The sequence below is a fragment of the Drosophila yakuba genome, chromosome X (genome assembly GCF_016746365.2).
Source record: "Drosophila yakuba strain Tai18E2 chromosome X, Prin_Dyak_Tai18E2_2.1, whole genome shotgun sequence".
Lineage (NCBI taxonomy): Eukaryota > Metazoa > Arthropoda > Insecta > Diptera > Drosophilidae > Drosophila > Drosophila yakuba.
In genome coordinates this window covers 20,225,690-20,242,729 of record NC_052526.2, presented here as the reverse complement: position 1 = coordinate 20,242,729, position 17,040 = coordinate 20,225,690, and the positions used below count along the sequence as shown (strand labels likewise).

The 17,040-nt window shown below is 41.6% G+C and overlaps 1 protein-coding gene across 1 annotated transcript in view; it reads right to left on the bottom strand.

Annotated features, from left to right (window-relative positions):
- Positions 1–3,066: 3,066 nt before the first annotated feature.
- LOC6526100 (myosin-G heavy chain) overlaps positions 3,067–17,040 on the bottom strand; it is a 31,727-nt gene continuing 17,753 nt past the window's right edge. The window contains exons 5-6 of the mRNA XM_002101881.4: positions 5,314–5,475; positions 3,067–5,239 (exon numbers count right to left, since the gene is read on the bottom strand). Coding sequence (XP_002101917.2) covers positions 4,209–5,239; positions 5,314–5,475 — 1,193 coding nt within the window. The 3' untranslated portion in view covers positions 3,067–4,208. The remainder of the gene's footprint in view (positions 5,240–5,313; positions 5,476–17,040) is intronic.

Here is a 17,040-nt window from a genome sequence, read left to right as displayed (position 1 = left end):
CAAGCAGCGATTTGCAATAAACTGACGTCACATGATGCCATCCAAAAGGGGGTGGTGTCAAATTTATTGCATATCCTGGTGAATGGAGGTGTGGGTGGTGGTTTGGGTGTGGGTGTGGGTGTGAGTGTCTCTAATGATGGCATAATTAGCACCAAACGGTGAGTCCTGTCGGCTTCAAGTCGGCTGCCATCCCTCTGATGTGCACACAAGTTTTTGGCGCTTGAGAATGGCATAAAGTCAAATTACTTGGCATTTGAATGGGGACTGCAGCTTTTCTGGGGGGGCTGGCAAATGTTAATTGAAAGCCCACTTATTGCAATGAAAATGTGTGCTCGAGTGTGTGTCCTTACACTGGCGGAAAATGGGGAAGGGATGCTTGCTGGAATATCTTGAATTTTTCCACTAAACTTACTACTTGAATAAGGTGTAGAACTTTTTGGTTGGCACTAACAATTGCTGCCGAAATGCGAATATAATTATGCCTGCGCTCTATTTGATTGCTGAAACTGAAATGTCCTGTGTATTTTCTCTACTGCTGCATATGTACATTACCATACCTCCTTAATGCCGAGTGGACAATTGTGTGCGTGTGTTACCAGGACACTAACACTCACAACGAGTGGCCATAAAATTTTCTATTTAACGCTTGAGCGACAGACAAAAATGGGTGGAAATGGGAAATTCACGCAGAGGAGCAGATGCTTTAATTTCGAACCTGTTCAACCTCAAACACGATATGAAAGTTTCGTCCTTTGTTGCCAACAATCTGGTGGAAATGCTCTCGCAGCGACGCAGGCCAAAAGCCGGCCAATGTCAAATGCTCGTCGTCCTGGACAACAGTTTATTAGGTTGTGTCGTTGCCGTTTCTTAAGATTGCCAACCACTCACCACTCACCACTCACCACCACCCATCCCCACCCACATTTGTCGCCATCAAATGCCAGTCATCATTTGAGGCAGAAACGGGTAGCCAGGACAACGTCTTCAGACTTTCTGCTCCTCGAGCCCGGCTCCTTTTAATGTCTGGCCAAATTGGAAGGCAGCCCGGAATTTCCGACTCCGATTCTATATTTCCTTGCCACACAGCCATAGGACAGCACGGGGAATGAGAGGCGATTGTGTTCAACTCTACCGAATGAGCGATACCTATCATGAGGGATGCCCATCGGAAAAAGGCATACCAAATATTATAAGACATACTGATTGATTGTAAAATGTGAAAAACATATTTGAAGTCTTATTATTATTATACAAACTAATGTTTCAATCGTAGCGGACACATTTCTTGTTAGACCCGCTTTAAAAATTACTTGAAATAGTGAAAACTGGGAAGGATTTTTTCTTTACAAAGTAAATGTGATCCCAAGTATATTCAAGTCTGCTTTGCTAAATTACCCTTGTGACCAACGAGTATGCGACAAAAAAGAAACCGAAAATACAGAAATCAGGAGCATTGACCATGAGCAGGATAAAATAAGGATGTCGACGAGCTGGAGGATGTGTCAGAAAAGGTGACACGAGGCCGGGCAAGGTTGTTTTGATGACGATGAGGATGACGATGAAGTGGAGGGCTGAAGGCGGAAAGCGGAAAGCTAAGGCCGTAAGCTACCCCCAAGGACAAGGAGAGGACATCATTGCCTCCGTTTCAGGTTATTCATTTTTAATTTCTTCAGCCGCCTTTTTTGGGACGAAAAGTGTACACATTTGAGTATGTTAATTTTCTGATTTTAACGACAGGGATCGGGTCAGGATGCCAGGTTGCCAGGTTGCCAGGATGCCAGGATGCCAGGATGCGCCTGACGATTTGTCAGTTCCGACTCATAAGGCCGCGTTAATTTTCTGCCATTTGTTCCTGATTCGAGCACGCTAGATAAACCTTTTCTTACTTACACATGATATCTCCATAATGGGGCTCCCGAGAAATGGGGTTGGCAGACGTCACATATGGCCGGGATTAGTCGCACACTTGACAAATGTGCTTGGAGGACTGGAAAAAAGGTGCGAGACATATGCAAGTAAAAGAGTTTTCAATTGAAATTAATAAAATCATAGAATGATGTGAACCAAACCATTTTTAGATTCGCTCAAGACCGTTTAGTACGCAGCGTGTGATTTTCCGCAACAAAATCAGTTTGCCTTAGTTTTCAAATCCTCTTGATTAAGATAAATAATCCCAAGTTACCACGAGCGATTACGTTAATCCCTAAAGGTTCGCCAGATAATAAGCCGCTTATTTTTCTATTTTTCTTTTTTTTTTTCGACTTAGAAACCATTTGCTAATTGTTTCCATGCTCCATTAGACAAAGAAAGTCGGGAAAAGCAAAGGAAAACGCTGAGCTACGTTTTTGGATTGCCGCCAAGCTCATTTGACATGAGCTGGAAATCTGGAAAAGTGGAAAAGTGGAAAACTGGATAAACTAATTTATCATTACCACGACTTAAATAAGCTGACTGGGCCAACAATTTACCCTGTAAAGTATACACATTCTTTGCGCCTCACTCCTTGCCATTTATCCTTTAGACGAGACCCTTTTCTGGCATTTTTCCGTTTGGCTTTTTTCGCTTTCAAGTTTGACCATTTGTTTAAACTTTTATATAGCCAGATTTCTACTTGAGCCAAACCTTCGCCAAAGACTCCCCAGCAATAAATTCAATTCTACTTTTCGTCTTTATATCTGTGTTAACCCCTTCGCGCCAAATGGGCGGGGGGGTGGTGGTGGGTGAATTAATTTTCTTAAAAGCTTTTCTTGGCGGCGCTGATTATCCAAATCCCCGCTTTGCCTCTCACTCACACGCCGTCTGTCTCTTTCTGCGGCTTCTCGATTTTTTCATACCCTTAAAGAGGCCAGTCTTGGGGTGAAAAATATACCTAGTTTCCATTATTCGCAAAGTTAATTACTTGAAAGCGTATGCCTTTAAAAATCAGATATCATCTCAACATTGCTGACCTACAATACCATGTTACAATGCATTGTATCTGTTGCTTTTTAAGAATATTTATAGGTTTCATATGTGTGTGCCTTTATATAAGGAAACTAAGCCGTTCAGAAAGCACTTGCAAGTGAATACTTTTAGTTGAAATTTTTATTAACGAATCTTTGGCACACTACTCAAGTACCTTATATACAAATCGGTGTGTTATTGTGTATGTCTGTGGATTCAGTGTGCTTGGGTTTTATGTCTTTGCTTAAATTTATTTTTAATAAATTTTAAAATGTGTATTATTATGTCATTTCGTTTTCGTATTTCTTCGTTTTTCTTTCCATGCAAAAAAAAATGTTATTTTCTTAAGAACTATGTTTACTTTTTTGCAATACTGATTTACGTGGGGGAAATACAGAGCAATATATATGTTCAATTTACACAGATCTCGTATATATTCGTGTATTATGTATGTCAGCCCCGCCTCCACTAATTATATATATATATATATATTTGATTCTTAGGGCCATGCTAATTGATTTAAATTCGATATGTGAGCCACTTACATTAGGGTTGACCATAAAAAAACAAACAAAACTACTAGACGCGAGTGTTGCTCCTTGAATTTGATAATTGATATTCTGGCTTGAAATCTGTTATAACTTTTAATTACAATTAAAAAACAGGCTTTGTAATCTGAGCAAGATATTCTGTATCATAGATATATGTGAAGTACTTATGTGGTCTATCGTTAGATGAACGATTTGTTGCCACACTTTCTGTTAATTAAACGTTATATTCGCAAAACATGATCAAAATTATGGGCGCAGTTTTTGTTTTTTTTTTTTTGCCTTCTATTGTTGATGAGCGAACATATATCTGAGCTTATTTAACATCAAATGCATGCTAAATATTCAGCGTGCATTTTTTTTAAAACATGAATTACATAAGATTCCTGTTCCTGGCTAAACTTTCCTATCATTTCATTTGCGAGATTCAATTGGTACGCAATAGTATACAATGTTTGAAAATTAACATTTCGGTTTGGGTTTCCCATGGTTCAACAAATTCAAGTAGCAATCCCCGCCAGCTGCGATATGGCGACTATTCACAACACCACAAGTTCGCTGCTGTGCTCTTTTCCTCCCATTTTCCCATTTTCCCGTTTTCCTCTCGCTGTGGAGCAGCTAGGTGACCCGCTCCGCCTCCTGCTCATCGGGACCTTCGACGCCGCCCCCTTGACCTTGGGCCGCCAGACATGTGCCGAGCAAGGCGGCCGCCAGCCGCTAGTAGGGGCGCCAGACATCCGCCGACGGTTTGGGTGTGCGCGTCCTGATGGGTCCCACTGCACCGCCCACTCCACCCATTCCGCCCACTCCGCCGCCCAGGCCCAGGCCACTGGAGCCGCTGGCCGAGCGCGATGTGGTGCTCACGTCGTCCAAGTCGATGGTTTCCACGGGCGAGGGCGATCGCCTGGTGGAGCTGACCGGCGGCGAGGCGTTTGGATTGGCGTTTTCCGCGTCCGGCGGATTGTGGGTTATCAGTGTGACACAGCGCTTGATCAGGTTAACGCCATCGTGATCCGGATTGCTGCCCAGCGGCGGTACACCGGCATTCTCCTGACCGGGATTTATATTGGCGGCCGCCGCGGCCGCCGCGTTCCTCAGCCAGGGGAGATCACTGTAGCTGCCATATAGCTGCGTATACAGCCACTGACTGGATTGCGGCAAAAGCGGACTTTGCAGGAAAAGTTGGGCGGCCAGCGCGGGATTGAAACTGTGACCGCTGTGGGCAAAGTGGTTACCACCTGCACCACCGGCAAAGCCGCCAAATAATTCTGTGGGATTTTTGCCACTACGTTGAATGAGAGCGGTGAAGGCGCCGCCCGAGCCGGGCGAACTTTCGCTGTGCAGCGTGCCCTGAATGCCGCCGCCATTCAGACTCAAACCGCCCACCTCCGCCTCCTCAGCCTCCGCATCCGCATCCGCTTCCGCTTCTGCTTCCGCCTCCTCCTCGTCGTGGGTGAGGGGGGAGGCGAGGCTCTTTCGCGGCGATCCTGTCACCGAAATGCTGTCGCTTTCGAAGCCCGCGTCTATGTGGCTGCTGCTGTTGTTGTTGTTGCTGTTATTGTTGTTATTGTCGTGCTGCAAGCTGGTGACCGGCGGCGGCGATGACGTCATTGGCGGCTGAACAAAGGCGCTCAGCTGGGTACCGCTCGTGGTGGTGGTGGTCGGCGATCCCTCCGGACTGGTGGTGCTGTGTGCCGCCCCCACGGTGGCCAGCTGCTGCTGCTGCTGCTGGTGCTGCTGGTTGTCGCCTGCAGAAAAAAATGGGGAAATGTATTTATATTGTGTATGTCATTTGGTGGCGGAATCCGCCGTGTCAACTAACCACTCAATCCACGCAGGCCACTGGCGGTGGGAAAAGCGGCCGCATGGTGACCGAAAAAGGGGGCGGCGGTAAAGGCGGCGGGGCGACCGCCCAAGGCCATGTGGGCGCGCCAATCGGGCGCATGCAGGTGGCTGTGCATCCCCACGAGATGGTGTGCGAATCCTGCAAAGACAATAGGCGTAAGGTAAGTTGGAAATTGCGTTTAGAAAGAGGAACTGGTTGGTGCAACAAAAACTTCAAACACTTCATTATTTCATATTTTTGAAATCACTGCTACGAAAGCCAAACTGCATTATCTTACAATCGTTAGTATAGACTTAATTATATTTACTTATGTATGTTCAAAAAGTTTGAAAAGAACGAGAAATACATAGGCTTTTTTGTTTCCATACCCTATACAAGCGTACAAGAATAATAATGAGAATAATCTTAGGTAAAACGAACCGCTTTAGACTTCGTTCCTAACAGAAATATTTTTTAATTGAATAAAATAATTCGGTTTAATCAGTATTATGTTTGTGATGTAAAATACGTAATCCTTCATGTTTTGCTTGCTAATAGCCATGACAATAAAGTGCGATATTGAAGGTCAGCTGATGAGGGCCCAAAACAGTTAATTCCGGCCAAATCAATAACCGAAATCTTGCAGCCCGAAAAAATGAGCCAAGAGCATGAAACACGATGAAAACGAAGGCTAAGATGAGGGGCAGAAGGCCAAAAGCCAAAAGCCTCGTCTCGACCACATATAGCCCACTGTGCAAGACCAAAAATGCTGCCGCACATTTCGGTTGCAGCAAAACAACATTGGCAAGGGGGACTCCCTCCCGGGGGGAGGGGGGGAGTGGCACCTCCCTGCCGGCATAGCACCACCCACTTTCCAGTGGCGGCCATTGCTGCTTATGTACGTGCAGTAAAGAGCAGCCACCTGCCCCAAGACGAGCTTCTAAATAAATTCATTAAAATTATCCCCCAGCCAGTGGCGTCTCGCTCTCGCTCTCGCATTCGCTTCGTCTCTGTCGGCCGCTCCTTGGCCATGTCCATGTGGCCGCCATCAAGTGGCAGCCCACAGTTGCGGCCATCCTGCAGGATGCCCCCGTCCCCTCCAGGAAGCGCAACGGAAGAAGATGCAGTCGGAGCAGCCCGAGAGGCTGAATAAGATGGCTGAAGGCATTGCCGACGGCGAAAGAGCCAAAAACGGACCAAAAGGACCAAAAGGACCAAAAGGACCAGGAAAGAACACTGCTCAAATATCACGTATACGCCACGTTGGGCCATTTCTCATATCAACTTTAAATCTTAGAAGGACTTGAATATATCATCTTATTTTTCGCATATGATTGCCATTAATAACGACAAATCAATTTATATACATAACTTGTCCAGATGTTTAAAATGCAATATTTATTTATTTATTAGCCATGATAGTTTAGTTTTCTAAACTAATACTAACATACGCGAAAATAGAACTAGCTACGAGGCCATCAACTATATTTATAAACACATCTATATTTATAAACAATTTTTAATATAATTAATATATATAATATAATTAATATATTAATATAATTAATAATAAAATATAAACAATCATTTTTGGCTCAAAAAAAGGATTCTCCAACGTTTTTAAACAAATTTAAATTTTTTTAAAGAAGTCTTTTGAAACAGCAGTGCTCTACCAATCAGAGTCATATGAGATTACTTTTACCTGAACAGTTTGGCCTTCTGTACGACTTACGTTTCCTTTCTCCCCAGTTAGCCACATTTTTTTCTCACTGCAGATGATTGCAAGGAGCCGAAGCTTAAGAAAACGCCAAGACGTAGCTCAGTCAAAGAGAGACAGAGAGAGAGAGAGAGAGAGAGAGAAAGAGCTGAGTAGAGAAGTGTAGAGTAGAGCGGAGAATTCTCCGGCGGCAGACCGACCACAATACACTCACATGCCCGACACTCTCCCTCTCTCTTTCGCGCACCCAGCTAGCCGTCTCTTTCGCCGGCGGACTGGCTGGCTTGTCTCCGTCTCGCTTTAACACACTTGAGGCCAAATACTTGGCCAAGTTTTGCCAAAGTTTGCAAACCAAAATTTCACCGAAAATGTGACACCAACGAACCAACCAAACGAACCACTGCAGCACCAGTCCTCCGACCCATTTTCCCATTTCCCATTCTCCCGACCATTTTCCCCGCCCGATTTTCCGCCCACAGCCAATGTCTCGAAGAAAATCGTCTTGCAAACTCAGGCGGCTGCTGCATTACTTGATTGGCATGGCTGCATAACATTTCCCATTTCCCACCCGCCTGTACCTATAGCTATACCTATGCTATGCTATAGCTATGCTATATCTGTAGCCATAGCTCTCTGTATACGTATATATATAGTCATTGATATCGGTACAAAGCAAGCAAACTGGGTCAAACTAAGACAAGTGGAGTTGTCATCATCTCGACATTTCGCCATGTCTGCCGTCTTTTTGATGCAAACTTTTGCTGCTTAGTCAAAACAAAGGCGGGCAAAAAACAATCAGTGGGTGTGCACCTATAGATGCTGTACATACGTACATTTATAGCCCCAATATAGCAGCGGATGTCATTGAGATGGCAACTTTCGTTTGAGGACTTATAGTCTGACAAAGGCCCTTTCAACCTTTCAAGCTTTCCAGCTTTCGCACTGAAGAGCACTTTCGAGACATTTTCATTAACTAATGCCAGTGGGTGCTGAATGTGCACACTCAATAATATGGTAAATACTTCAAGAAATATGCCTTTAGGACACCAGTAATTCCAGTATTCTAAAATCTTGGGTATTTCAATTATGTACCATTTGTACCATTCGCACACCGATCATTACAAATCATTGTGTGGTGTTGTACCGCTGAGCTTTCGAATTACAAACATTTATGTTATCTGCACATGATAATTATAATGTTTATTTCTTAAGCTTAATTTAGCACACTTAGTTTATAATATAATAGTTATTAGCAAAAGTGTAACTACCTAAGATAAACAGGCATTTTCCGGAATACTAATCATTTTGCCTATTTTCATATTATTTTATCTTTTTTTTATCCTTTTTCCTTTTTGGTTTGTATACTTTTAAAATACATCTCCAGCTGGGACCCCATTTTGTGCTAGCACACGCAAAATGGCCATAGTAACAGTCCGCAGAATCCCGAGGATCGTTGTGGGTGCTGCCCCCACTTAACCCTACAGTGGCCCCTCATTTGGAGCCACCCCTGACCGCTGCTAGGTCCTTTTCGCTTGAACCCCCCCCCATTCTCGCAACTCCTCCATTTTTCAGCCAGTTTCTCTAGGTCCTTGTGCACATATAGAAATCGTTACCGCCCACGATTTCGAGTGCTACTTAAAGTTGGCGTCGACGCTGGCGGCGACTGCGGCAGAGGCAGCGACTGCGACTGCGACGGCGACGACGGCAGTGGCGATGGCGATGGCAGACCGTTGAGCAAATTGTGTTTTCCATATAATATAACATCACGTCGATTTTGGGTAACCCAAAACTATGTACATATGTATGCCACTGTCTGTGTCCACACAGCCATAGAAGTGGGAGTGAGAGAGGTGGACTGTGGAAATGAGATAGCGAGCGAAAGAATGAGAGAGAGAGAGAGTGAGAGAGAATGAGAAAGAGGGAGACCCCATAACTGCAACCTAAATATGCGGTCCTGTAAGGAAACCCTATGTGCGATAAAGGGTTAGCCGCTTTTGGTGTCAGTTTTGGGTTTGCCATTCCTCGGCTTTTCCACCGCTTTCCCGCCACTTTTCCCTTCGCCCAGTTTGTTTTTGCTTTTGCTTTCTTTTTTTTTTTTGTGCATTTTCTTTCCTTTTGGCCTCTTGGCCTCACGTAACGGTATTCGTCGATGGCTGTGTGAGTGTATTCCCATTTGGGACACTCTCAAAGCCGCCTCCCACTCTCCACGCCCCCCCCCCCTCTCCACCAAGGACTCTCCCAGGACCCTCCCCCTGTACATGAGTGGGTCTATCTGTGTGTGTGTGTGTGTACTTCGTAGTGTGCGTAAGAGCATAACGCGGTGCCATTGGTGCGCCGCAAAAAGCTTTCATGAATCCTACGTCCTACGCTTCGGCTTTCTTTTCCCTCCGCTCCGCTTTCTTTTATTCTGGACTTTCTTCCATATTCTTTTTTTTTTTTTTTTGCCATTTTTGGGTACCGCAATGTGGGGAGATTCTGGTTGGTTGCCATGGGGCAAGGGGCTGGGAAGGGGAGCGTGGAACGGGGAGCGGGGCGCCTGGATGAGCAGCCCAAGTATGCGAGGGGCACACAGGGCGTATGCTTGTTGCCGATACTTGGATACTCGATGGTCGGCCAAGAAACCCACTAAATCAGCAGAAATTTGTAATTTCAATTGATATTTTCGATGCGATGGTTTTTTGTGAGCCTTTCTTTAATTTCTACTGATCGTGTTTGCAATATTTAACTGCGTTTATGGCAAGAATTAGAGGTATTTTGAAATACGAGTTAAAGGTAAAATTAAATTGTCACTTTCTTACTTTTTTAAGATTTTCTACTTCTTTGCTACATCTTGAAAAATAGAATTACACAAAATTATACATTTAACCAGTTATAATTTTAATTTAATTGGGTTCGAACTGAAGCACCGTAAATGCATAATAAATTTAATTAATTTCTTAGTTGTTTAAAATTTTAAGATCAGAAAGCGAGCTCATATCTTTTTAATCAACAATGGCATATTGTAAAATTAACAATTCTCACATGAACTCACTAACATGTTTATTTGACGAACAAAACAAATCCCAGAACTAGCAACAATAAGGTATTTTTTTAAATATTTATCCCAAGTAAAACTGTAATTTTGAAAATGCATAGGTAATTACAAAATTATACACAGATCATTTAAGAACAACCTCAACTAGGGAATTTGTAAATTCGTTTTGCATGTAACTCTCTTTTTTCCATTGTTTTCCAAACATACTTGAATTTATATTGTAAAGAGCATAGTTATTACGTTAATAAAGCAAAGTATTTAATTTACAATAAAACCAAAGGATTTATAGTGTCTTAAAAAATGTTTCAATTGCACGGTATTGAAAACAACATAAATCGGATGCAATTTTAAACTTTAAACGGTATTCAAAACAACATAAATCAGATCAGATTTTAAACATTACTTTAGCTTTACTTAGCATAGCTTTCCCTCAGATAAATTCATACATCACAGGTACTTTCGCTAATAGCTTTCCCGCTCCCATCGACTTGCCGTCGGCAAACGCGCTGAAATTTCTATGCCACCGACGGCAAATGCGATTTCGCCGCCAAGGCTGGAAAATCCGCCCACTCCCGGAAAAGCAGCCCTGCCGCCCAGCAGCCCACAATGAAAACGAAAGGCAACAGTGCGCCCGAAGAGCGGCCAAGAAAATGCTGCTTCTGCTGCTGGCGCGGCTGGAAAAGCAAAAGGATAAGCAACAGCAACAGCAACAGCAAAAGCAATAACAAAAGCAGAAACAAAAACAACTACGGCAACGGCAACGGCAAAGGAAAAAAACTCAGCGGCGCGCAACAATTTCTCACCACAAGACGTTGCCTTGGAAAAAGAGGAACGGGCGCAAAGAAAAAAAAAAAAAGGAAAAGCCAGCCGGTTTCCTAACTCACCACAAAATAAGGGGGTGGCGGGCGGATTGTGGTGGGTGGGCAGGGGGGTGGCGCTACTGTTTCCCACTTTGAGCCTCGCCGACGAATCAGGGGAAATCGCCCAAGTACATGGCCCGCATTTTCACTCCACTCCGGCCGAGTTTCACTCGAATTTCCGAGAGCACCGAACTCGACGTCTGCGCACCAGCGGCATCGCACAAATACATATGCAGCGGGAAAGCGACGCTGCCGAGCAGTCGGAAAATAAGGAAAGAAAGGAAATTCTGTTGCTGTTTTCCGTTCAGCGCGGACATCGCGGCAGCTTCTGTGCTTTTGCCGCTGGCATTCGTTACTTACTAGTGAAATTTTCTATTGACAACATTGAGTAAATGTATGGCCGAAAAATATGTTCCATTATAATAAAGCTAAACAATTGATTTTTTATGAAACTTGATTTTACAACATTAGTTTTTAACAATACGAAAATACCAAACAAAAAATTCGACATATAGTACATAATAATTTATTATAAACTCGAGGAAAATTATATATTCTAATTATTTGTATTTAATTAAATGTCAATGTAATAAATAAAACCATCACAGCAGTACAATTAATTGATGGTTAATGCATTTTTATACCAACTATTTTAATGTTTCAGCTATTAATTTGAAAACATTTCATTGATAAGAAGAGCATATCATGACTAATTAAATTTCGTTAAGCTTAAATCAAATTAGCAACTGTATTCCACAATTAAATGTATTTGGAATCCCTGCGAATGCAAAATAATGCAAAGGATATGTTAGCTTGAACACTTAGTTATTATTTAAAAATTAAATAAGCTATAAGCATATATGCAAAAGCTGAGATAATTCTAAGATATTTAACTTACTTTTATGTAAGCTATAAGCATATATGCAAAAGATGAGATAATTCTAAGATATTTAACTTACTTTTATGTAAGCTATAAGCATATATGCAAAAGCTGAGATAATTCTAAGATATTTAACTTACTTTTATGTAGTAACAAAATTAAAATATATATTTGCTAAGTTTTGCAATACTTTACATTTTTAAAAACATAAGTAAATTATTAAAAAAGAAGTGAGCATATTACAAGCATATAACTTGCCTGAAATGAAGGCATGCGTAGCCATGAGTTTCGTGACTCAATAAGTTAACAATTTGGCAATATGCTTTTAATCCCCGACCGCCAATTTTGTGTTTCTCGGCTACCCAGCAACCATGGAAGACAAATGCAAATCGCACAATTTTCTTCGCCTCGGCCGGCAAAAAAGCAAGGCAGCAAGTTAATAAAGACCTCCCAGCCAGGCAGCTGTTGCCAATCACTTATCGGTGGCATTTGCCACAGGTGAAAGGTCGCCATACCACCCACACCCACACACACACACCTCCACCTTTGGAGGCAAAGTGTCTGTCATATCAGTATTTACATGTATTTGTTGTAGATTTGCAAATTGTTTTGGCAAATTTGTTGCTATTTTGTAAGCTTCTGACAGGGATCCCTGGTAACGGAATCCACTCCACTACACACCACCCCTGTCCCGCCCATCCACACCCACACACACGCACCGCACGCACAATTCACCGTTACACAAGTGTTGTCAACACATGCGTTCAATAAGTGAGACATGGGCAATGTGGTGTGGGTGTGCTGCCCGGCATGCCAGGCTCACACACACAAGGCCGCACCACCAACACCACCACACGTGCACGCAGAGAAAATATAGTAACTAACCGATAAGATTTTAGATTTTAGCTTAATTTTAATATATTAACATAATGTATATAAATAAAGTTATAAATGTGTATCACTAACACAAAAACCAAAGAAGTTTCGATATCTAAAATGATTCATTTAAAGTGTTCTGAAATGAAGTAAAACCACACTGAATATTATACATTTGCATGCGTTAACATGCATTTCTTCCAGTGCACACACACACACACGCACAGCTCAAGGCCAAGGCGCAAACAGGCCGCAAGTGATTGCCAAAAAAAATTGTAGCATACTTCTCAGGGAGCCGAGGGAAAAAATGTCTTTCCCCGGCATTTCGGCAAACATATTTTGGCGAATGTTATAAATAATTTTAAACGCACACCTTGTTGAACCCCCGTTGAAATGTTGCCATTTTGCAGCCTCCCCTTTTTTTCTTTTTTTTTTTTTTTGGCACAGGCCACGACCCTCGGCGTATTAGTGTCGCATTGACACGTAAATTGACATGAAATTGAATCAATGCTGTAATATGTCCTTGGGGGGAGCAAAGCAGGGGGTGGGGGTGGAGGGAGTCCCTTGGACTCCCACAAGGACAATGACTTTAAAATGCCGCCCTGCGTTTGTATGTGTTTAGCTCTTGTCTGGCAAATTGAGCTGTGGCCCTCGCCTTAACCCCCAACCGCCGGTGACTGTGCAAATTTTGTGCGTCTGTCTGCATGTTTGATTATACGCACTAAATCATCTCATTCTTTCGCTCTTTCCCTGCCTTTTGGCATTTTTATTTATTTTCTGGCTGGGGTGATGCCGAGTTTATTAACTTGTTTAAAGGCAACGCCGTTTAACCCTTTAAGGGCTGCAGCCACCCCTGTGCTCGAATGGGAAAAGAATGGGAGCGCTCAAGGGGCAAGAACATGAAAGAATATGTTACCGATGTCTAAGTTTGTGGCTGGGCCAGTGAGGGGTTAAGCAGTACTGAAAACTGCGCGTTATTAGATTTCAGTTTCTTAGTGCCTTTCATTTGATATGATGATCTCACATGCTCTGCAAAAATAATCAAATGCAAGTTTTAGGACAGGCAAACCTGGACAATTAGTATCTCTTCAATGGCTGAGACTTCAAAGCCACGCAGTTAATGAGAGCTCATTTATTTGATGTCATTGATTTCTGCCGATTGGCATTCACTTGCTGGACCGAAACCTCAACACAAAAAGCGTACGCCCTCATCCAGGATAAACAGGATAACCGTGTGTGTATGTGTGTGTGTGTACTAAATATGTGTATTTGCATTTAAGGGTGGAGTCAGCGCACTTTGATCTTTGCCTTTCGCCTTTGACGGCGGACTGGCCAAAAAAGGGGTTTTAAATAAATAATCTTAAATAGGGAAAATATGCTCGTATGTCGAGCATTGTCTTGCGAAACTCCGTGAAAATTAGCTGGAGCAGAAAATTCATTTACGACATTAGCGCATCGCCGCCTTTCTGTTTTTTTTTTCCTTGTACTTTGCCCTTCTTTCTGCGTTTTTATGACATAAATTACATCAAGCGCAAAATTTTAATATAATTTTCACTAAAAACGCAACGCGAAACTTTTTTAGTTACACGCCCTGCTCATCAAAGGAGCGAGGGGCACGGGCACGGGGAAGGGGAAGGGGAGCAAGGCGTGTGTGAAACAGGATATCCGCTGCGGAAGCTACAAATTTTCCACTTTTCCACACACACACACACGCAATTGGAGAGAGGAAGGTGGCACCTTGCAAAGGATGTGTGGCAGTGCTGGAAAGTAGGAAAATTTACGAAAATAGCACTGCAAGAAAAACGACAAGATCTTCTTGAATAAATAATAGCGCATCTGGAATTTGTTTAAGAACTTCATAGAATTTGATACAATTTTGCTGCAATTTAACTACTCAGGTTTTCGTTTTGATGGCGATGGTTTCTCTCAGTGTGCCGGGCAACCGGCAGAAACTTGTCACTAATGTGCCCCTGCTTACAACGCCATTTTATATTTATTTCGTTACATCGTCTCCGGGCGAAAAGGACGCTTCACTATACTATACTATATACTATATACTTCATGCCATAGTACTCAACTACTCTCGCACATATTTGCCGAGTCCTTTTAATCATTTGGCAAACTTTCCCTGACACGCAGCCCGAGATCCCGTTAAAGGAGTCAACTACGTTTTCCGCATGCCAAAAAACTACTCACCAACACACGCACACCAACACGCATGTGTCGACGCAAAGTCCTTTTAGTTTTTAATGTAATTTTGAGACTTTTTCAGCTGCTGTGTCACTTTGCTCACCAGCGGTGAGGGGTAAGGGGTGAGCGGTGTCGGGGTATACAAGGAATTCCCCGCCAATTTTCCCCCGGGGTCACAACCTATTTCTCTAAGTGTTTCGCCGGGACAGAGGTAACAGTTCAGCCAAGGGTTTTGGACAAGAACATGCGAACTTGGTCTCCAACTCAAGGGAATCTTCAAATTTGCTTAAAATGTCGTCGAAATTAAGTTACGTATTAAAGTGCTTAGGAAAACTTATAAAACTGCAGAGTTTCGAAAAAAATGTTTCAGTAATTAATATTTTCAATAATCACTTGAATCTAAAGTAAATATTCAAATAAATCAATAAGTCGCTTGCTCGACTTGAAGGGAATCTTCAAATTTGCCTAAAATGTCGTCGAAATTTAGTTACGTATTAAAGTGTTTAGGAAAACTTATAAAACTGCAGAGTTCCGAAAAAAATGTTTCAGTAAATAATATTATTAATAATCACTTGAATCTAAAGTAAATATTCAAATAAATCAATAAGCGCGTTTTCGACTTGAAGGGAATCTTAAAATTTGCTTAAAATGTCGTCGAAATTTAGTTAAGTATTAAAGTGTTTAGGAAAACTTATAAAACTGCAGAGTTCCAAAAAAAATGTTTCAGTAAATAATATTATTAATAATCACTTGAATCTAAAGTAAATATTCAAATAAATCAATAAGCGCGTTTTCGACTTGAAGGGAATCTTAAAATTTGCTTAAAATGTCGTCGAAATTTAGTTACGTATTAAGTGTTTAGGAAAACTTATAAAACTGCAGCGTTCCGAAAATAATGTTTCAGTAAATAATATTTTCAATAAATACTGGAATCTAAAGTAAATATTCAAATAAATCAATAAGCGCTTTTTCGACTTGAAGGGAATCTTCAAATTTGCCTAAAATGTCGTCGAAATTAAGTTACGTATTAAAGTGTTTAGGAAAACTTATTAAACTGCAGAGTTCCGAAAAAAATGTTTCAGTAAATAATATTATCAATAATCACTTGAATCTAAAGTAAATATTCAAATAAATCAATAAGCGCTTTTTCGACTTGAAGGGAATCTTCTTCAGGGAATGTCGTCGAAATTAAGTTACGTATTAAAGTGTTTAGGAAAACTTATAAAACTGCAGAGTTCCGAAAAAAATGTTTCAGTAAATAATATTATCAATAATCACTTGAATCTAAAGTAAATATTTTAATAAATCAATAAGCGCTTTTTCGACTTGAAGGGAATCTTAAAATTTGCTTAAAATGTCGTCGAAATTAAGTTACGTATTAAAGTGTTTAGGAAAACTTATAAAACTGCAGAGTTCCGAAAATAATGTTTCAGTAAATAATATTTTTAATAAATACTTGAATCTAATGTGAATATTCAAATAAATCAATAAGCGCTTTTTCGACTTGAAGGGTATCTTCAAATTTGCTTAAAATGTCGTCGAAATTTAGTTACGTATTAAAGTGTTTAGGAAAACTTATAAAACTGCAGAGTTCCGAAAAAAATGCTTCAGTAAATAATATTTTCAATAAATACTGGAATCTTAAGTAAATATTCAAATAAATCATTAGGTCTTGATTAGACTAAAAGATTCTTCCTAATAATTCTATTTAACTAAGATGGCAAAATAGAACTTGAATATTCCAGTTTCCAATTTAATACTAGAGTCTTGGCATGTTTGGCCATTAAGGGCACACAATCTCTGGCTGATTGCTGGCTCATAAATGATACAGTGCCCAAAACAAGTGTTCCGTAAGCCTTTTGCCCGAAGCGAATCGTATTGAATGGAGCGATCGAAGGGAGCTGAAACACCCGAAGGCCTCATAAATTTCATAGCGAAATTGTTAAATTTTAATAAAATCAAAGCGTATCAAAACCGATTTGTTCACCAAGCGACGACTGTTTCTTGCGTTTTTTTTTTTTATTTCCCGGGCACGGAACTCCCACCCCCCCCAGGACAATCGTCCTTGCCATCGTTATCCTTGTTCGCAGCCTGGTTGTATCGCGTGTTTATTGTTGCAACAGTCGCGCGGGGCTCTTTAAAATAATTTAAGGCTTAAGGGTTGGGT